Source organism: Linepithema humile, chromosome 1, assembly GCF_040581485.1.
Source record: "Linepithema humile isolate Giens D197 chromosome 1, Lhum_UNIL_v1.0, whole genome shotgun sequence".
NCBI classification, from domain to species: Eukaryota; Metazoa; Arthropoda; class Insecta; order Hymenoptera; family Formicidae; genus Linepithema; species Linepithema humile.
This window is the reverse complement of record NC_090128.1, coordinates 17,742,037-17,763,910: the sequence shown is the minus strand read 5'-3', so window position 1 is coordinate 17,763,910 and position 21,874 is coordinate 17,742,037. Positions and strand designations below refer to the sequence as shown.

The 21,874-nt window shown below is 34.2% G+C and overlaps 1 protein-coding gene across 3 annotated transcripts; it reads left to right on the top strand.

Annotated features, from left to right (window-relative positions):
* Positions 1-11,350: 11,350 nt before the first annotated feature.
* Positions 11,351-21,828, top strand: LOC105678708 (uncharacterized). Of its 3 annotated transcripts, XM_067348467.1 has the most exons (13): positions 11,351-11,798; positions 12,066-12,183; positions 12,351-12,468; positions 12,636-12,753; positions 16,087-16,110; positions 18,786-19,035; positions 19,556-19,711; positions 19,889-20,020; positions 20,103-20,183; positions 20,282-20,329; positions 20,409-20,632; positions 20,931-21,090; positions 21,176-21,828. In XM_067348467.1, the coding sequence occupies exons 5-13, from the start codon at positions 16,090-16,092 to the stop codon at positions 21,352-21,354; spliced, it is 1,251 nt and encodes a 416-aa protein (XP_067204568.1). In that variant the 5' UTR covers positions 11,351-11,798; positions 12,066-12,183; positions 12,351-12,468; positions 12,636-12,753; positions 16,087-16,089; the 3' UTR covers positions 21,355-21,828. The 3 variants fall into 3 exon arrangements, with proteins under 3 accessions (XP_067204568.1, XP_067204569.1, XP_067204567.1); XM_067348468.1 differs by lacking the exon at positions 16,087-16,110 and having other exon boundaries at positions 11,353-11,798; XM_067348466.1 differs by lacking the exons at positions 11,351-11,798; positions 12,066-12,183; positions 12,351-12,468; positions 12,636-12,753; positions 16,087-16,110 and having other exon boundaries at positions 16,120-19,035.
* The last annotated feature ends 46 nt before the right edge of the window (positions 21,829-21,874 follow it).

The window sequence follows — 21,874 nt, the reverse complement described above, 5'->3', positions numbered from 1 at the left end:
ATGCTGCACTCGGAAGGACCGGAGTATAGCCCGGCCAGCCTAACCAGTCTCTTCCGGGAACATCGACTCATCAATACATTATCGGCCAAAGAATTTGAGGAAACCACAGAGAGCGGGGGGGGGGGGCGCCCTGGATGAACTGTGGGCGGTTCTCAGGGGCCCACCTTTTCGGAAAATCGGCAGGATGCGCAGGAAGGCGACGCGGATTTGGAGAGAACCTACGTGCAGAGCCGAGAAGAGCAACTGTTCGGTGTGCCGCAAGTGCGCGAGGACGACATCCAGGACTCAGCCCGACGACACCGAAGACGCCGAAGACGTCCACTCATTGTAAGCCGCCTCTCGGGTAGCTGTAGAGTTCCGTCCGGTGATGGCTAGTAGCGTGAGTTTGTTTTATATGTAGTGTCTCTCACACCATTAACCGTAGTTTTTGATACCGTGAGCGCTCAATTACGCTCAATTACCGCATGTCCAGCCGGCTCCGGATATCGCGTAACAGTCTCTCCGTCTTGCGAGAATTAAGCGCCGACAGTCTCTTCTCGTTGCCGTTTCGTTTACCGTTCGTTTAGTTACCGTACCGTTCTACCGTTACCGTCTTTTTGGAAGATACCGATTGCTACCGTCTTTCTTGTGATACCGCTCCGTTACCGTTTTGTCGCGTTATCGCCGTACCGGAAGTACCGTGGGTGAATGTCCGCGGGCGGATTTTGATCCGAGAACGTTCTCCGCGAGATTGCGGTTACCGTAAAGTTAGCGTCTCGGCGAGAAACGGGAAAGCCCGCGAAAAATAGCCGTTCCGCGACATCTCATTTCTGGCCGTTAGGATACCGTCGTTTAAAGTCTATTTATTTGGCCTTCACTGGCCGCGTCGGATAATCGTAAGATAAGTTATTTGTTTTGCTGGTTATTGTCGGATCGGCTGCGAATTATCGTGTTCGCGTTGCCGCGATTTCATGTAATTAGCGCACTTTATTCTTGCTACCGAATTTATTAGGCGAGTGGCCTTACGACCGCATTGAACTGTTTCCGCCGTATCGGCTCAGGCCGAACGCTACACATCTTTACCTTTGTAACCAAATCACTGAAATACATCATTGTTAAATTTTAATTATTGAGTTGTTCTTGCGTTCGCCTCTCACTCCAGATATCTAACATTAAATAAAAGAACTGCGCCCCTCTGCCATATACTAAGCGGGGAGCAGCCGAGCAATTTTAGAGAAATATCGAAGTTACCGATACCGCGGTGCGATTACTCGCACCTGGCGCCCATTTCCGGTTACCGATATCGCGTGAGTTACCTTGCTCCCGAATTTTGTGGAGTACCGCGAGTTACCGAATCGTGCAGTTATTGCCGATTTCGCGAGTTACCTTGCTCCCGACGAGCGTGGAATACCGCGAGTTACCGAATCGTGCAGTTATTGCCGATTTCGTGAGTTACCTTGCTCCCGACGAGCGTGGAGTACCGCGAGTTACCAAATCCAGCATCTGTTTCTGATACCGTAAGTTACCGAATCGAGCATTTATTGCCGATACCGCGAGTTACTGATTTCCACTGGGTGTGCTCCCTCGGATCTGGCGTGATTCCGAGGCTAGTTCACGTCGCAGAGGATATAAAAGAAAAATAGCCAATTTGGAACTGCAATTACAGCAAGCAAAAAGAGCGAAAAAAGAAGATATCAATACATTAGATATGTTACTAAACAAATATTTTCCAAAACAGACATCCGAATTTGTAAAAACACAAGTAGGCCTCTTTAAAAAAAATGCAAAAGGTAGAAGATACGATAACGCTTCATTCAAACAGTATTGTTTATCTATATATTTTTCAAGTCCTAAAGTAAATAAAGAGTTAGCAAATAAATCTAAATTATTTTGTTTACCTAGCTGTACAACACTAAAATGATTTACTCAAAACTGTTTTATAAATCCAGGATTACAAGAGAACGTATTTCAAATATTAAAATTTAAAATTGATGCTTTGTCAGAACTTAATAAATACTGCGTACTTTGTATAGATGAAATGTCTTTGAAAACACACTTATTTTATAATATAATAACAGACAAAGTCATAGGTTTTGAAGATATAAGATATTCACAGAATTGTTCACAGTTACCTGCATGTAATGTAGCAGTAATTATGATTAAGGGTATCTGTCATTCATGGAAACAACCATTAAGTTATGTCTTTCTGAACTCCACAATGAAAGCATCTGATTTACTAATAATTATACAAGAAGCAATTAAAAAGATCAAAAGCATTGGTTTAAAAATTGTTGGTCTTATTTCAGATATGGACTCCAATTTTTATCAATTAAGTAAATTATTGAATATTAATAATAGAAAATCATATTTTACAGTAGATAAAGAGAAAATATATTACATGTTTGATACACCTCATCTGTTAAAAGCAACTAGGAATAACTTACATAAACACAATTACGTATATAGCGATAAAATTGCTTCATGGAAACATATAGAAGATTTTTATACAATAGATAAAAAGGCACAATTTAGAGCGGCTCCTAAATTAAAAGATAGTCATATTAACACTAATAATTTTGAAAAAATAAAAGTGAAATATGCAGCACAGGTATTAAGCCACTCTGTTTCAGCTGGTATAAACACATATGTTAGTTTAGGTTCTTTACCTGCAGCAGCCATTTTCACAGCAGACTTTATAAGAATATTTGATAAGTTATTCGATTTTTTAAATTCTTCGAAACTTTACAGCAGCAATCCTAATAAACAAGCATACAAAAATACAAACGAGCAAGTTACTTTTCTCAATGAAACAATACAGTTTTTACAAAGTGTAAAAGTAATTAGAAAAGATGGAAAAAATATAACAAATTTTGTTAAATCAGTAAAATGTTGGATTATTACAATTAATTCTATATTAGAGTAATGGAATTATTTAAATTTACAGCAATCATCAGTTCCTATTCAGTATTTATTAACCAGACGACTAAATCAAGACTGCTTGGAAAACTTTTTTGGAACTATACGTAAACAAAGTGGGAATGCATTTAATCCTACACCAATGCAATTTTATTACAGCTTTAAAAAACTGTTTTCTATTGATTATATTAAAGTAGATAGCGGAAATTGCGCTGCTGATGAAGAGTCAATATTAATTCGATGTCAGGACATTGTTGTGTGTCGAAAGACCACAACGTAATAATTATAGGTTAATTAGGCAATAACAATAATAAACATTTAGAAGGCCATTAATCGAGGCCACTTCTCGAGAATCCTGTGACAAAAGTTATTTAATTATTAAACAATTAGGCGCTGACGCGAGCACTCGTTCTTAGAAGCCCGAGTGTCACTTGCGTCTAAAGTAGGTTAAACAGATCAGCATTTTGGTAACACAATGGATCGATATAGTTCAAGTCTCATTGTGTTCCGAATACTGATCCGTATAAATTAAGGCGGCACACAAGGCGCCGCGGGTTTTTATCAGCAAAGTTCCGGACGAAGCACGACACGTCGCGTACACGCGTAACCACGGTAGTACGGTCGCCGAATAAGTGAGGTGACAAGTGTAATAAGAAGATACCAAATAAAAGCTATACTATATATATATTCAGAAGTGCCTAATTATTCTACACTCTCCGAGCCAAAGCCCCCTTGACCAGCACGGCGAATCCCGAATCTATACGCAGCGCCTACCGCTACCATAGTAGGCGCAACAACATTAAAAGAACACAAAATGTAATATTTCAAACATCTTCAAAAGCAGCAACATTTATTACTTCAGATATAGATAAATATGATTATCGTAATTTGCCAGTAACTGAAGAAAATGTTTTTTTTTATATATGCGGATATTTATTGCGTCGCCTTTTTATTAAACATTTGTGTGATACATGTGCGTTACTAGCTGCAAAAGATTGTAATTTAGATGAAGCTCGTTTATATTCTTATTTTAAGACGTATGATAATACAAACAATATGTTTGACAGTTTATATGTACCAAGTGCCGTATTTGTTAATTATATCAGAGAATTACATACAAATTTTTCGAAAATATTAATATTATTATTGAAACAAATGTTATGCAAAAGTTTATGCAAATTTTATCCACTATTCAATTTTCTCATCCTTGTTGTTATTTTCCAAACATTTATTTGCTAAAACTATTTATTAAAATAAGATTATATTACATATTAAAATTTATTAATAGAGACTTCAAAACCAAAAAAAAAGAAGTAAAAAAAAATCTATTATTTTGTATCATAATTAATAATTTAAACTTTTATATTTTATTTGTGTTTGTGCAATATCTTTTTAGTTTGATGTGTAACACGTAAAAGAGTTGTATTGTTTAACAGTTATGTTATTTAAAAAAGTTGTTACTTAAAAAAATTGCGATATTTAATATATTCAATATATATTGTTCTTTGTTCTTCTATATATATTCTTTTGATGTTCTTCGATGATATTGTGTTAATATATATTTTTGTCATGTGATACTTTATATGTCAAGTCATTTTTATAATCTTCTGTTTTCATATACTTGACACAATATTATTTTAGTAAAATTTGAACAATATAATAATTTGTTGTTTATTCAAAATTCTATAGCCATAAATATATAATTAGTAATATTATTTTCAAAATAAATACTTATATATTTTCAAATAAACAATAACAAAACTTATACAAGACATCTCTAGTGTAACTTTTAATGAAAATAACCCTGCTGAAATCCCTGGTGAATATTTTCTCACAATTTAAAAAACAATTTACAAAATTTCTAAATTTTTTATGATGACAGATAATTATTTATTGTTAAATTTTTTCACCCGGAGCACGATTTATTAAAACCTATGTCTCTTCATTTCGCATTTAATTCAGTTTTGTATAATTAATTATTTATTTATTATGCTAATTAATTAATATTCCTAATTATTTTTTAGGTATACAAAACATGCATCAATAAATTCAAATTAAGAAAGAAAAAAAAAGAATTGGACAATATTGAAATTATAACTGATGGATCAAGGATGGCTACATATTTGTAAATATTATCAAATTATATTTTTCTAACGTCTCTTATAATTATTCACGCACTCACGCGCGCACGCACGCACGCACACACAAAGTAATATTCATGTTATTATTGTTACGTCCTAACCTGGAGGGAAAGGGGCGGAGTCAGGTATACGGACGGACGCAACAATAAAAGTATGAATTAGTGGTGTTTGCTCGCTGGTCGGTATGACAGGAGGCGACCGCGCGAGCCGAACAATTTCCCTTGGCTGAGAACAGGTCAACGATCGTAAGGATCGATATTACGCTGTTAGAGGTCTGAAACAATCGTTTGTGGTTTCCTTTTCTGGTCAAGAGAATTAACTCCTTTTACCAAGGGCGGAACCTCGTGCAATTTTCAAAAGGAGAGGTGTTTGAGAGAAAGAGAGAGAGAGAGAGAGAGAGAGAAAGAGAGAGAGAGAGAGAGAGAGAGAGAAGTGATTGTGAAAATTAGACTTACTACTTGGATGTCTTCGAAATGTATTTAGATCTCCAAATCTAAAGTCCAGGTGTAGTCGGCCTTGAGGTGTACTTGATTCTCCTGGGGTCAGTTAGTGGTATCTGCACTGGGTTGATCGGAGACTGATTGCAGCTGAGGGGGATGAGAGTGAAGGGCCACGGCCGATGAGCGTTATATCCTTTGCGCCGGGAAAACTGATCGGAGGCATTGCACAGATCCTCGTATTCGTAGTCAAAATAGTTTCTTTGAACACCGATGTATTCTGAATTGTCTTCCGTAACCGGTTTCGTGTACTGGAGAAGTAATTGGCGCGCACGGTATTTTACTCCCCCACGTCGCGTCTTAGATTTGGGCATGAAGGATAATGTTGTCAATCCGAAAATTTCAGGCTAAAAGCGTGCGGTGGTCCGCACGACGATTAGCGGGGATACAGAAACCAAGTACAACGTGCGGTGCTCCGCACCGGAGCAAATAGTTCTGAGTGCTGATTCAGAGAGATAACTGGGTGGTTGGGTGTTAGGTAGGGTGTAGGTTGTACACGAGAAAAGAGATCGAATAGTTTTAACAGACACTTTACTGAATCTATTTTGTTACAAACACTTACAGTCACTTAAAAATGTTGCGAATTATTTCTAAGTCCCAATATTCAAACTGTTCCGGTAATACTAAAAGTCTCTCTCTACTAACTGGCTGGCTCTCTAACTAAAAACTCCGCTGACTCTCTAACTAAAACTCCGCTGACTCTCTAACTAAAACTCCGCTGACTCTCGCTGGGTCCCTTCCTTTTATACTCAGATTTTTTGGTTTTGGAAGGGAGGTATTCCTTAAGATTTTGGATCCTTGAGGAAATCTTAGGGTGGAGGAAAGTAATAAAGATAGATTTCCAATATGAAATCGAACTTAAGGATAGGCGGGAATAAGGCGAGGTACCTGGTGGTGATATTTAGTGTAGACGCTATAAAATTTTATCGGTGCGGACGTGATCATCGTCGAAAACTCAAAGGACAATTTATCTTATCGGAAATTTCGATATGTCTGAAATAATCTTAGTGAGTTTTATGGTTTTATTTTTATTTGTAAAGGCCAAATTTTCATTAGGGATCTCTTTGAGTTTTACCGACTGATCGTGAGAAAGTTGAGCAAAGAAGAACTGTGTAGGATGTAGGACGTAACATTATTATCATTATCAAAATATTATCATGTTTCTTGAATTTTTTTATCTCTGATAATTTATAGGCTCTGTACATTTATTTATATACATAAAATTTATTAGGATTTTAATAATTAGATAATTATTGCATATAATAATTGTATACTTATACAGTAATTTTGATAAAATTGTATTTTAATTAAAAATAAATTAATACGTATATGTACAAAATAAACGCAAAGATATTAATTATTGTAAATATACACAATAATTTACGCACCGTGTAACGATGGCACAGACTTTCTTCCTATCAGGTAAATTATTATTCTAGAGTCTTATTTTCTTTTAGAATATTAAATAAAAATTTTTTTTTTTTAATATTCTTATTAGATATATATCTTTTTTTATTGTATCTATGCCTTTCAAATTAGAGTCCGCGCACAACCAGCAATATGGCGATCTTTTAGTTATGAGATCAAAAAGTGCCGACGCGAGTGAACCTACTGTACTTTCTTATACTGTGCTCTCGTACAGACTGAATGGTCGATTGTGTATCATGCAATGGAGTGAAAAAATTACAAAAGTGCGCAAATTTACTAAAATATCTATGATCTTCTTGGTCAATAACCTAGTAAATTTGCTCACTTTTCGACCCCCTGTATTATTAGTAACCACCTTCAAGTAGATGACAAATTTTCAAGTTATTCTTTTAAGAAGAAGTTGGAGTTTTTAAATAATAAATTATAATTAACATTTTTAATATGTGTAAAGTATGAATATTTGGAGAACACACACTTATATGTGCGTGTTTGCAATTTCTTTTTCAAGTGTGTGACATATGTGTATATATAAAAATTAAAAATGGAGATAGATACTTAGAGAGTACTATATAGCACTGTCTGAATATCTCTCCATTCTTAATTCTTAATACATGTTACATTAAATCCCTCTCACCACTCGCAAAACATAGAAAAGGAGAAAAGAAAACAGAGAGCTACTTGAAACAAAGCGATTCAAATCTTTAGCAGTAACACCTCTGTATAGGAATTCTATAAAGTGTTTCTTCATTCTTACATTATGCTTCTTGTATATTCATATCGACGGTCAGAAAATTTTTCTCATTTAAATTTAGTATCCGATTGTTGATATAATCAGTACAGTCGGAGCCTCTTTTAGTTTATGATCTGACTTTTATAATTTTTGATACATCACAAAACTATTAAAAGTTTATATTCATATAAATACAAAAGTATAAATGTTATATATAAATATATTACGCATTGCACGAAATAATATTGCATAACGATAAATAATATTATGTATAAAGCTAAACAATATTAACATAGAGACTGCTGAAAATTTGCAACAGTTGCAGTTAACAATGTTGGTTTATCATAAAGATTACAGATCGAGTAAACGTGTTATCACTCGGTATATCCACATAGCCAAAAATACAGATCTGACGCATGGACCAAATGGAGTTCTGGGTTAAAAGCGGTAGCGATGAAAGGAAAGAGAAGGAGGGTGGCCGCATGCGCATCCTTCGGAATAACGAGTCTCTCAGGCCACTTCCGCCGATTATGGATGTTTAGTATCGACGTTGTTGCTAGTGTGTCGTCGTTTCTTCTCGCTTCTGATTGCAAATTCCGGATATAATTGTGCGACGAGAGTATTTTTTTTTCTTTTTCTGCTGAGACAATGACAGAAACCGCAGCTGATCGGCGAGACGCGATTATGTGTCCGCCTGACTGCCACACTGCCCATTAACATCCATCGTCATCATTAACCATGGTTCTGCGTGACTTGGATTTGCCTGGACGAGCAACATGCTGAGCAACGACTACTCAGGAAAAACGCGGCGGATGCGTACACGTGTCGCGACGATAGCGACCACGACGTTGCTTCTGCTCACGCTGAATATCAAGTGCATGCATTATGGTTTCCGCACAATATTCCGCACAAGGTATTTTGATTTGAGTCTTCTAGTTCCAATTTGGCATTCTAAAGGAATACAGAAAAGAATTAATTTTCGATCGCGAGAAAGCCATATATGTAATACTCCTATATCGCTAGAAGAGTGTCGATCCTTAGCCCAAACAGGTGCAGACGTATAATAGCCTCTCTCTCGCGCACGGTCCAGCTGCTTTGTGCGCATGCGGTTACATTTTTTAAAACAGCGATATTTTAAGGTGCCTACTGATGGACGCGGCAAGTGCCGCGCGCGGCAGCGCGGCACTTCAAAAAGAACTAGATTCTAGGGGCTTCTAATCCTGATGCCGCCTCCCGTGTCTGCCGCGTTGAAGTTAGATTAATCCAACTTTATTTGCGATATCGCAAAAGTGGTTAAAATCAATTTGAAAAAAAAGTTGTAAGAATGGTCGGAAAACATGTGGAGATTCCACAGGTTAGTGTATTTTCATAATATGTTTAATACAAAAATGTTAAAATAGCAATTACGAAAATAATATATATAATTGTTTATAATCATCAAGATTGGAGGTTAAGTTTATGTTTAAAAGGTTTTGGAAAACAAATTTATGCAAAAAAATTTTTTTCAATTTTTAGAAATTTTTTTTAATTTTTATAAACATTTATGACTTGAAACCAAACTTTTGAATGACACATAATGACATACCAGATAATGATACACCAAGTTACAATTCATATTTAATATAATTCATATTTTTTTTATTGCAGAAAGTACATACATGCGGAATGTGCGAGACAATTCTGGAGGAAGAAGAAATATCTTCCCATGAATGTTTTGTAAATTATCCAACGCTTATTTATGACGAGAACACTTTCTGTTTGTATCCCCAATGTGGTAAGTAAAATATAAAAGGCGAAAATAAATGATATAATATTATTTGAGCAAATATAGCAATTTAAATATATTATAGAGAATGGAGACATTGTGCGTCGAAGTGCGGTTGATGGAGCAGAGTTGCTTGTTACGGAGTCGCATCTTCCGACTAATCAAGAACCGCAAACATCGAACCTTGAAAGGCGAAACTTGGAAGAAATAATAATTGCAGAAGTGTCGGCACGAGAACTGTTATGGAATCAAAAATGTAATATTGTGAAACGTGACAAACAAACTGTACAACAGCTTTGGCAGCAAGTGGCTGATGCGACGAATGGTATATATGTGTGCGTGTGAAGAAAGAGAAGAAGAGAGAGAGAGAAAGAGAGAGGAGAGAGGAAGTGATATAACAGTACAAAATGTTCGATTTTATTATTACAGATGAATGTTCTGCTGAAGAAGTAAAAAGAAAATGGAAAAACTTGAGGGATCGCTATATGAAAATCATCTCCCTTGAGAAATTGCCAAGTGGATCAGCCAGTAAGCCATCTTGTAGGAAGTGGCAGCATTATGACTCGATGTCTTTCTTACGGGATACCTATTTGGAAAAAGAGTTAGTTACTTCACAAATTTACAGAAATACTAGAGAGAGTTACTATCAATATATTTTATTTCAGGACAGTTTCAAATATTACAAGTCTTGATGAAGATCCCGATGATGTAGAAATCCAAGTAGATGGAGAAGTAAATTCCAATGCAGTTGATGCATCGAGAGGTACGTTTTGCTCATAAGGTGTACTGGCAAATGGCTTAGTTTATACCGATCATTTAGTACGTGTACCAAATATTAAATCTGCTTCTCTGATTGGTGCAGATTTTACCTTAAACGATTTAAATCAATCAGAGAAGCAGATTTGATACTTGATACGCGTACCAAACGATCGATGTAAACTAAGCCAATGAACAAATTTAAAAACAGAAAGAGAATAGTAAGAATATGCAATAATAAAATAAAACCCTTGTATTTAAATTTCCATTGTTTCTACGGAAGCGTTTCGTTCAGGAACGAGTATGTCTTCGATAAAAATTGAAATTCCTAGATTATGTTCTTTTTTATAATTGCGTATTTTTATAATAAACCAAATATATCTATAAATATCCATTTATAACATAAATACATAATATATAATGTTTTATAATGTAAAAAATTTCCTGCGATGAAGTTTTTATCGGATCGGAGTAAAATTTTAACTACAAATTCTTGCAATCCTGGTAAAGACTTTTTGATTTTTTCATATCATATTGTATAATTAATATTTAAAAAATTATTTATTTATATTATTTATTTTAGTGTAATAATTTTTTAAAATTAATTTTATTATAATCTCAGGAGTAACTTTTTCAATAATGTAAAATGTATTCTTTTATTTTCAGAAGTAAAAAAAAAACGAAAAAGTTGCGAACAAGATGTGATGAAGCAGATAGCGGAAGCCTTGCAGATTCCACGACCAGCATTGCCATTGCCAACTCCTCCTGTTCTTGATGAAGTTGATAACTTCACTTCGATGATCGCCAGCCAGCTACGAGATTTCTCGCAAATCCGCAGACGCGAAATAATGTTAAAAATTCACCATCTTTTACATACAGAGTTATTGCGTGATGACAGTAATTAAGTAGTATTAATGTATTCATAATAATAAAACAAAAATGATTTTAATAGTATAATGAAGCCGAGATGTATTTATTCAAATAGTTATTATTCAACTGGAGGTTGATTCTGTATCATGCAATATACCGAAATTTACAAAAATAATTGAAATTTAAAGTATCTAATTAGATTATATTAGTCAACAACTAGTACCCAGCAAACACAATATATAGTTGCCATATAACGTAGAAATAACATGTAACAGATATTACATATAACAAATGTTACACTTTATTTATATTGTGATTATATAATATTTTTTATACATATAATGTAATTGTGTTATAGAATTGTTATTTTGCTTTGTTGCTTACTGGTTATAATAAAGTAAATGGCAATATAACTTGAATGTAACATGTTATATAACAAGTGCTTCGTAAATATTATTTTGATGTTATATATTTATTTATTTGTAATAAACTGAGTGTCGGGAGGAAACAACTGCATACGCATCTTGTTACGTGTGCGCACAGCGGCTACTACGTCGATGATTGGTAGCGAGTGACACTCGCGCAGACGTATGTGTAACACACAGCCATATCATGTCTTGATTGGTTCAGGAGCATGCTGGGAAGCGAGATCATACCGGCACAGGCAGGCACGTTGCAACGTTGAAGCACGTGGGAGACAGTTGCCGAATCGTATCGTAAGTTCTTTTCCCCGGTCCGATCATTATAGATTACGATTAAACGTTACCATTAACTAGCGTTAAAACATTTTACGTAATTAAATCCGGTTTTATATCTACAAACTTTATTAAACCTGATTAATGGTGGCATGTAATCGTACGATTTTATGTGCCTGTCGTACGACAAGCACGCGATGTTGTATGTACATATGTATAAAAGCCAAATCTTTTTTAATACAATTACGTACAAGTGTTCTAATATAAGTGGTCTTATTTATGTTGCAGTGCTTTATGATTTAAGGATTGTCGCTGAAACGTTGCACTTACGCCTGTCGAAAATTGAAATCATTGCATAAGTCGTGTGCAACCCGTTCTCTCGTTCGGATACGAGTTACTTTTATATGTAAGTACAATTATTTTCTCTGCTTTCAAGTAAATACGCACACATACACATATACACATACACACACACCTTCATGCATATTTACGTACATATGTATAAAAGCCAAATCTTTTTTAATACCTTTACGTACAAGTGTTCTAATATAAGTGGTCTTATTTATGTTGCAGTGCTTTATGATTTAAGGATTGTCGCTGAAACGTTGCACTTACGCCTGTCGAAAATTGAAATCATTGCATAAGCCGTGTGCAACCCGTTCTCTCGTTCGGATACGAGTTACTTTTATATGTAAGTACAATTATTTTCTCTGCTTTCAAGTAAATACGCACACATACACATATACACATACACACACACCTTCATGCATATTTACGTACATATGTATAAAAGCCAAATCTTTTTTAATACAATTACGTACAAGTGTTCTAATATAAGTGGTCTTATTTATGTTGCAGTGCTTTATGATTTAAGGATTGTCGCTGAAACGTTGCACTTACGCCTGTCGAAAATTGAAATCATTGCATAAGCCGTGTGCAACCCGTTCTCTCGTTCGGATACGAGTTACTTTTATATGTAAGTACAATTGTTTTCTCTGCTTTCAAGTAAATACGCACACATACACATGCTGGATGTTCAAAATGAAGGTTCACTAATTCAATTGGCTATAATTTCTAAAATAAATAAAAAAACAAGATTCTTTTTTTCATCTATTCATTGAATCAAGACAAATTTAACGAATTAGGTGTAGAACACAATGTCGTTCAAATGGCCGCTTCGGACTGATTGTGAGTTACAAATTCGAGCTCTTTTTATAACATTTTGCTTGACACAAAGTCTCACATAAAGTAGTAGAAATTTGAGCTATTTCTGCACAAATGTTATTTTTCAGGTTATCAATTGTTACTGGATGATTCGCATACACTTTTCCTGAGATAGTTCCACAAAAAAAATCTGAAGATCTTGGAGGCCAATCAAAACTGCCAGAACGAGAAATGAAACGATCTGGAAAGATTGTTTGCAATTGTTTTTTTTTTATTTTGTTTTTTATTTTCAACAAGACGGTGCCACCGCACACACATATCGCGAAACAATCGTGCTATTATAAACAATCTTTCCAGATCGTTTTATTTCTCGTTTTGGCAGTTTTGATTGACCTCCAAGATCTCCTGATTTGATGGCTCCAGATTTTTTTTTGTAGAGCTATCTCAAAGGAAAAGTGATGAACAATTGATGAACTGAAAGATAACATTTGTGCAGAAAGAGCTTAAATTTCCACTACTTTATAAGAGACTTTGTGTCATGCAAAATACTATAAAAAGAACTCAAATTTGTGACTCAACCCAAAGCGGCCATTTGAACGACATTTTGTTTCACACCTAATTCGTTATAATTTGTCATGATTCAATTAATAAATAAAAAAAAGAATCTTATTTTTTTATTTATTTTAGAAATTATAGTCAATTAAATTAGTGAACCTTTATTTTGAACACCCTATACATACAATAAAAATAAGAAGAGAAATCTGTGTGTGTATGTATAAGTGTTAATTTATTTTTCTATATATTATCAGTGTAATACAAATATAGAATGTGTTATGCATGAGTTAGATATGTTAATACATTGACGGTGGCGCATTTCACGCAAGTACTCTCATCTACCGTTGTTGTCTCTTATGTAGATTTTACTGTCTGCCATCATGCCAAAGGAATTTCAATATTTATCAAAAAGGCGAAAGAATCAAATAATTAAACGCGAATTGACTTATTATAAATATTCAAAATTATTACATTCAACCAATTCGAATATAGCATCTGATACGATAGAAGCAGAAAATAGTGGTAACAGTAGTTTCACAAATGTCGATGATACATTTAACGAAATTAATATTTTGCCTCACGATTTTGCTAACGAAATAAGTGAATCAAGTGTAGAATCACTATCGGATATAGAAAGTAACAAGGAACATAATGTTGAAGCACAAGATTATATTTCTGATATAAATAATATCTCTGATGGTAGCAATAATATAACGAGTTTACGAGAAGATTTACAAAAATTTATTATTGAACGAAATATTGCACATAATACTGTTAACGAGTTACTTACTATTTTAAGGAAACATGGCTATGTAGATTTGCCTAAAGACGTGAGGGTGTTACTTAAAACACCACGAAATGCGTCTGTAAATATAAAATCTCTGGATAGTGGACGCTACGTTCATTTTGGTCTTTTCTCTACTCTAAAGCGATCCATACAAATATATTCTGAATTTATTACAGGGAATAAAATAAAATTAAATATTAATATTGACGGTTTGCCAATTTCCAAAAGTAGTGGTAGTCAATTTTGGCCAATAATGGCATCTATTGAAGATGTAGATACATATACATTACCTTTTATAATTGGTATTTATCATGGAATGTGCAAACCTAATAATGCTAACGAGTTTTTACTCGACTTTGTTAACGACTTCATTCTCCTTTCTCAAACAGGCATCATTGTTTCTAATATAAAATATACAGTAACTCTTAATGCAATATTATGCGATGCCCCGGCGAAATCATTTATTACCTACACAAAAGGTCATACAGGATATTCCTCTTGCTCGAAATGTATTCAAGAAGGCGATTTCATATGTAACAGAGTAGTTTTTCGAGAAACTAACAGCATGTTACGTACAAATGACACATTTAAAAATCGTATACATGTTGAACATCACACAGGTAATCCCATATTAGAAAAACTCGGTATTGGAATGGTATCACAAATCCCATTAGATTATATGCACCTTGTCTGTTTAGGTGTTGTAAAACGATTGCTGCAACTATGGGTCAGAGGAAACAGAAATATTAGATTATCTAAAGAGGCTGTAAATTCAGTTTCGCGTTATTTAATTGCATTGAAACCCTTCATTCCAGCAGAATTTGTGAGAAAACCTAGAAGTTTAGATGATATTGATAAATGGAAGGCTACAGAATTTCGTCAATTTTTACTTTATACTGGATTTGTTGTTATGAAATCAATATTGCCTACAAATTGCTATAATCACTTTCTTTCTCTTAGCGTTGGTATCAGGATATTAACTGATCAACAACTATGTGTGCCATTCAACGCTTATGCGAATTCGTTGTTATTCTACTTTGTTTCCAATTATGGAAATATTTATGGAGACGAATATTTGTCACATAACAATCTTGTTCACAATCTTCTACATCTTTCCAATGATGTACAAAGTTTCGGTTCTTTAGATAACTTTAGTTGCTTCAAATTTGAAAATCAAATGCAAAAAATAAAAAAAAAATTGCATCAGTCGGGGGCACCCTTAGAGGAATTTTCTAATCGTACTTTTGAAGAATTACAGCTTCCCATTCGATCATGTAAATTTCAACAATATCCGATTGTTTTTTATAAAAAAAATCACGACATTTCTCATGTTCAATTTAAAAATTTTAAAATTGCAACCAATCAAGCCGATAACTGTGCTATTCTTTATGACAAATCCGTAATATTTATTTTGGATATATTTGAAGAAAATTGTGTTTGCTATATTCGTGCAAAACGTTTTTTGAATCCAAAGTCTTTTTTTTGTGTACCGTGCTCTTCAGAAAGACTTGGAATATTTATAATATCAAACACTACTAATGCAGATATAATTAAAATTTCCGTAACGCAAATAAAAAGGAAGTGTTTCAAAATTAAATGCTTTGATGAAATTGGTTGTTATGTTACAATACCATTGCAAGCCACTAATAATTAGATGTTATAACTTTGGTTGAATATATTTTTATATTTTTCATTTTTGTATGTGTGTTATATGATAAAATTTATGCATCGTAAACATATATTTCTTTTGCCTTTATATTAAATATATTGCAAGTGGAAAATCCTTGCTTAACGGATTTCTAGTTCATGGATAACAACATTTCAATGGTGAGTGTATAGTATTTTACTGTACAAAAGCTTCATGCTGATTTTATATAACCAAGACAAATGAAGAAGAAAAGATTTAGAAGACTGATTGTTTTATCTACATTCTGTTTCACAATTTTCTTTTTTAAAGATCTTTTTTTAATAAATTTGTAATCTATGAACATGAAGGATCAATATTCCTCAAGTTTTATGTATCAAGTATTTATGTAATAAAGTATTAAGAGAAATTTGACAACAAAAATTGATCTCACGACAATAGAGCTGTTTCTATAAAAAATGATGTTATGTATTGTTACGTCCTGATAGATGTAGAATTTTTTCGTTGGGCTCGGCGATCGACGTAAACGGACCTGACCGCACGAGCCGAGCGGCACGTTTAGGACTTGCGACGGGTCAGCGACTGGAAGAGTCGTTTTTACTCCGTCAACAAGTCAACCGCTCGTGGTTCCCTTTTTGGGTCAAGGAATTGAATCCCTATTACCCGGGGCGGAACCTTTGTGCGCAATTTGAGAGGGAAGGTGTGAGGGGGGTGACGAACGAGGAGGGTGTGGTTAAATGAAAAAAAAACAAAAGTTTAATTTATTAAAGACAACATTTTAATTTGATTGGATTTATAATTAGGATACAAAACTTAATTCTTAATTGCAGGTGCTAATAATTTTATTTGTGTATTCTTTACAAATGTGTGTGTGTGTGTGTGTGTATGTGGATTATTCCTCAGGGGAAAGGACTAGATTTAAGAAATCAAACCCTGTAAATTCAGGGTTAGGAAGATGCGGAGGAGGCTCGACGTATTCAATGGTGGTGGCTTCGGAGTTGACGGATATGTTGTCAAACTCCGGATTGTTATGTGGGAGTTCCTCCAGTTGAGCCTCTGCTGGAGGAGGGTGGAAACGGACAGGCGAAGGGGGTCTGTAGTCCAGGAGCTCTTCAAGGATCGGAGAGATGGACCTGGGGGTAGGAAGTGGTGAAAGGTCAAGAAAGGGTTGAGGAGATTGTTGAGGAGATTGTTGAGGAGATTGTTGAGGAGATTGTTGAGGAGATTGTTGAGGAGATTCCTGAGGAATCGATGGTGATACGGGAGGTGGGTCGGTTTGAGTGTGTGTGGTTATACGAGAGTTACTACGCGGGGTGTGTCGCCTAATTCTAACGGGTCTTACGGTGACCCTCGCCGCGTATCTAAGGTATGGTGGGAGGAATATAGCTATGCAGAGAGCGAATGCCGAAAGGTCCGAGCGATTCCGCCGATTGTTGAGTCGCGGCAAATTTTTAGTTCTCACTGATAAATAGCACAACAAAGTTTATAGGGACGGAGCACAAAATAATAATAAAGAGAGGAAAAATAAAACAAATGAACTAACTTACTCGTTACAGGATACTTTCGGATTGAGTTGAATGTGTACGGTGGTTTTGAGCAGGCGCCCCGTTGAGGGATGGTGTGTAGGCGTCGGACCCTTTTTGTCAACGTGTGGGCACCCTGCTGCTGGATGGTGTCGTCAGGGTGATGAACCCTCTACTTGGTCGTGACAAAGTATCGACCTTTTTTATTTCGCGGCCAGAACTACTCGGAAAACTGTCTTAAGGACTTGGCAAAACTTGCTTGATAACTGAGTGACTAATTGGGTATAATTGCGCTTGGAGCCACCAAAACACGGGTTTTTATACCCTTTCCTTGGGGTGGATCCATTTGGAAAATCTTAGGTTTTTGAAGCGGGGATCGAATAGGAATTAGTCTTGTGAGAAGATTTTTAATGTGGGGGAGGATGGCGTCATTTTTAGCTAATAGGATTAGGTTTAGGTAATTAAGTTACTTGGAATGGGGGTAGGAAGAAAGGGGCCCTAACGAATAAGGAATAGCGTCGTTTCGGGTCCATATGCGATGGGGGTAGGTTTTTGAGGTGGCGTAACCCGGTTGGTGTTAATTAGTATAGGTGGGGTGCATCGCAGTGTCTTAAGATCTAGGTGGGCGTAGTCTTTAGACCATACGATGGAATGATGGGTGGTCTATAGAAGTGCTTGCCCCGATTCTCGGCTTTCGGATTGGGTGGTTAAGAATCGGTATATAAGTTCGCAAAGCCTTGGGTCACTGATCTAATAAATTTGACAGTTTACGACTGTCGCGTGGCCCTGGGGTCGCGTGGAGAGTGCGATTAATGCATCTCGGTTTCCCAGACCTACTGAACACGTGCACCGTATCAGGTGTCATGCCTTCTAGGCGTGCGACTGTGGTCATTACCCGATCGTCACTCGGTAAAATCCTATCTATTAGGGTTCCCGTAGGCAGAATCCAAGTATATGGCTAGCTAGTGCCAGTTTTTATTTCCTACTTTAAACATCTGGAGTCGACTAAAGACTCCGGTTACCGCAAGTTTTGACTTTTATGATTTTTCTGACGACGATAGGCACGCTGACCGACCAAGGTATTTTCAAATATCTATCCCCCTTGCTATTTTTCTCTGTGAGAAAGTTCGAGCTCATGGTGTCTCGTGAGAAAAACAGCTCTGGCGTTATAATATTCTTTAAAAGTTTTTTGTTGGTCCCGTGTTTACTAGGTCTGGTATTTAATAAAAGGAAAAGAATCGTGAAGTCTGATCAGGACGTAACAGTATATTATGTTCAACTTTCTTTTGCTTTTAAAATTATTGATGTCATTACAAACTAATTTTTATTTTCAGTTTTTAAAACGTTGGACGTTTTCCATATCACACAAGATGAGCAACGAAAGTAAAAAATATGCGGTGGTAAAATTTTTGTCGGATTCTACATATTCTGAAATTCCAACAGCATGGCTTTTTAAAAAAAATGATATTCAGCAATGTTGGTGGCCACCTCGAACAGCAAACAGTGCAATATTGATAATGAACTGTGAACGTCCTGATTTTTATACATGGAATCATTATGAAGTAAACATTGTAAAATATTGTAGTAAGTACTTGCATTAATATATTACCGGTCTTATTATGGAGAAAAACAATTTTTTACGGAGAAAATACACTACCGCTCATAATTATTCGATTTAAAGAATTAAAAAAATAGAAGATTACATTCGAAGAAAGTAATATTCATTGCTGAAAAGTATTTTACATGGTAAATTTAGAGAGAGACTATAATATTTAATTAAAAGATTATTCGTTAATTCTTATTTAACTAATACTTATTAATATGTGCACTCTCTTTGCTTTGATTACTGCTTTATTAACATTTTGCATTCATTGAACTAATTTCATTGTTGTTTCTTTTGATATTTTATTCCATATAATTTGTTCCTTATGTCCTCTTTGTTTATAGGAAATATAGATTTTAATAAATAAAATAATAATACGGACTAATTGGAGAGAGTTCGATAAACGTTGTTTCAATAATTTATCATTCTTAGTAAATATTAAAAGTATTATGCTAGTCGGTGTACAAAAAACTAAATGTTAATTTTTTTTCTTTATTGCAGCATCTCTTGAGTCAGCCCGAAAGAATGCAGCAGACTCTAATTATGACACAACTGATGAAGAACGACTGGGCCGAGGAAAGAGGTTACATTTGACATATAATCGTTTCAGGAGCGATGAAGAAGATGATTCTCATCAACCTCGAAAATATATTAAAAGTAAAGTATGGTTGATACATATCATAATTCACTATGGCTGTGTACATTTGTTTATGTACTGTATATAATTTCCGTATAATTATCTTGCATTGTTATTGTTCACGATATCGTTGCAATGTAGTATATTTATACGGAGGGACGTAATATTATGGAATAAAATTATTTGGCTGTTTACAGAGAAACAAATCAATAAAAATACTGTTCAGGTAACTCTACCTGAATGTCCTTCGAATTTGGATATAACCAAACAATCCAACGTCTTAACAATTAATAATGCAAGTGGAAACAACATTGTAACTTTGCAAAATGGTATGTTTTTATAATAAAGATATGTGAAGTATGATAATTATTATTGCAATTACAGTTATTATAGTAATTTATACATTTCCAGAAGAAGAAAATGACCCATTGCTGATAACAGATAAGGAGAATGAATATTCTAATCTGTACAATGTACCAATAATATTACAAAGTATGTATTATATTATATAAATATATATTATATAAATTATAATATTAAAATATCACCAAATATTAATTGTAATTACAAACTTTAATGAAATTTTATAGGCAATACTCCACCGATTGAAAACTTAGAAAACATCTCTACTATAAAAGGTAAATTATTTTTGCATATTATTTGTATTCAACTTACAAATTATCACTTTGTGTACATCATTTTTTTATTATATTGCAGATGACATACAACAAATGTTGCGTATGCAAGCAGTATCAAACATTACACTGAAAGATATACAGCAACGATTATTAAAGATGGAAACTGCCATTAAAGACCGCGTGTTGAGTCCTGTCGAAATTAATAATGATCTCATTGCACCATTTTTACCGTTAACAACAATTGAAGTCGTGAAAGAGTTTGATGCATTACTGAAAATGTCGGGTGAAGCTGTGATACAGTTCGTAAGTACAAAAATTTTAGCATGATTGGCATATTGATTAGGATACAGAAATTTTCTACCTTTTTAGTAAAATTTTTCATGATTTCCGCATTCTTCTACTTTTAACAGTGTACATTTGCAGTGTACGTTTGCATTTGTTTGGTTGAAAAACATGTCAATAAAATCATTTAATTAGACAAAAATTATTACACAAAACTATTACACATTTCTGTTGCAATATTATTCTATATTATTGCTACGATCAATTTGAATACATGTCATATTATTTATTTACTTATTTCTTTTTCTTTTTTTTATAGAAAGAGTTTTTGTCAAAAACTGGTGGAAATAATGTCAGAGACAATATTCACCGTATCTTAAGAAAAACATTAACAAACGAATGTTCTATGAAGTGTTCCTGGAAAGGACTACGAAACAATTTCAGAATTTCAAACTTACATTTAATAAAAATTATGAAAAGTATGTTGTAGGCGTATTAAACTTACAAATCACAACTTTTTATTATGATGGTTTTATTAATTGTATTATGTCACTTTCTTTTCAGGAGAGATAACATCGCGTTATGCTACATGCACGGAAACAGATTTTGATAACACAGTTGCAGAGTGGTTACGCTTTGCAGCACAGCGAAATAAGAGAGACAGAGCAAAAGAAAATATTGCTGACGGAAATAATGCTGAGGAAAATATTGGTAACGAAAACAACCCTGAAGAAAATAACTAAAACAAGTTGTTTGTGATATAATTATTTTATATGATATATAATATATATATTTTTTATGTACACACACATGCACATATGTATATATTATGTGTGTTATATACATAAAAATGATGAACTAAAATAGTTGCAAATAAGGTAAAAGACCCAGTGTTCGGACAGTTAAGGCTGCACTGCAAGAAATAAATATTTACCTTAAATAAGTTCTTAAATATACAAAATTTTTTTATTGTTTTATAAAATAGTTGATTTTAATTTTTTAATATTGCAGAAATGATTAATAATCTTAATATTTCGCTGACAGCCCGAACATTAGGATATGTCCGAACACTGGGTCTTTTACCTTATAAAGTATAAAGATATATATGCAGTTATAAAAGAAGTATAAGGAAGTATGTTACAAACTATAGTAGTGATAATATATAGTTGTATTAATAATAACATACAAATATATTATTGATATAATAAATATGTAAAGTATTTTTTATTTGATTCCTATACAAATTTACAATTAAATAGTAAT

Bases quoted from the DNA above. Each gene is read 5' to 3' on its own strand.
- LOC105678708 (XM_067348466.1), top strand. From the start codon at position 18,723: ATGTTCAACTTTCTTTTGCTTTTAAAATTATTGATGTCATTACAAACT. The intron at 19,036-19,555 runs GTAAGTACTTGC...TCTTTATTGCAG, and splicing joins AAACATTGTAAAATATTGTA to CATCTCTTGAGTCAGCCCGA. The intron at 20,184-20,281 runs GTATGTATTATA...GAAATTTTATAG, and splicing joins TGTACCAATAATATTACAAA to GCAATACTCCACCGATTGAA.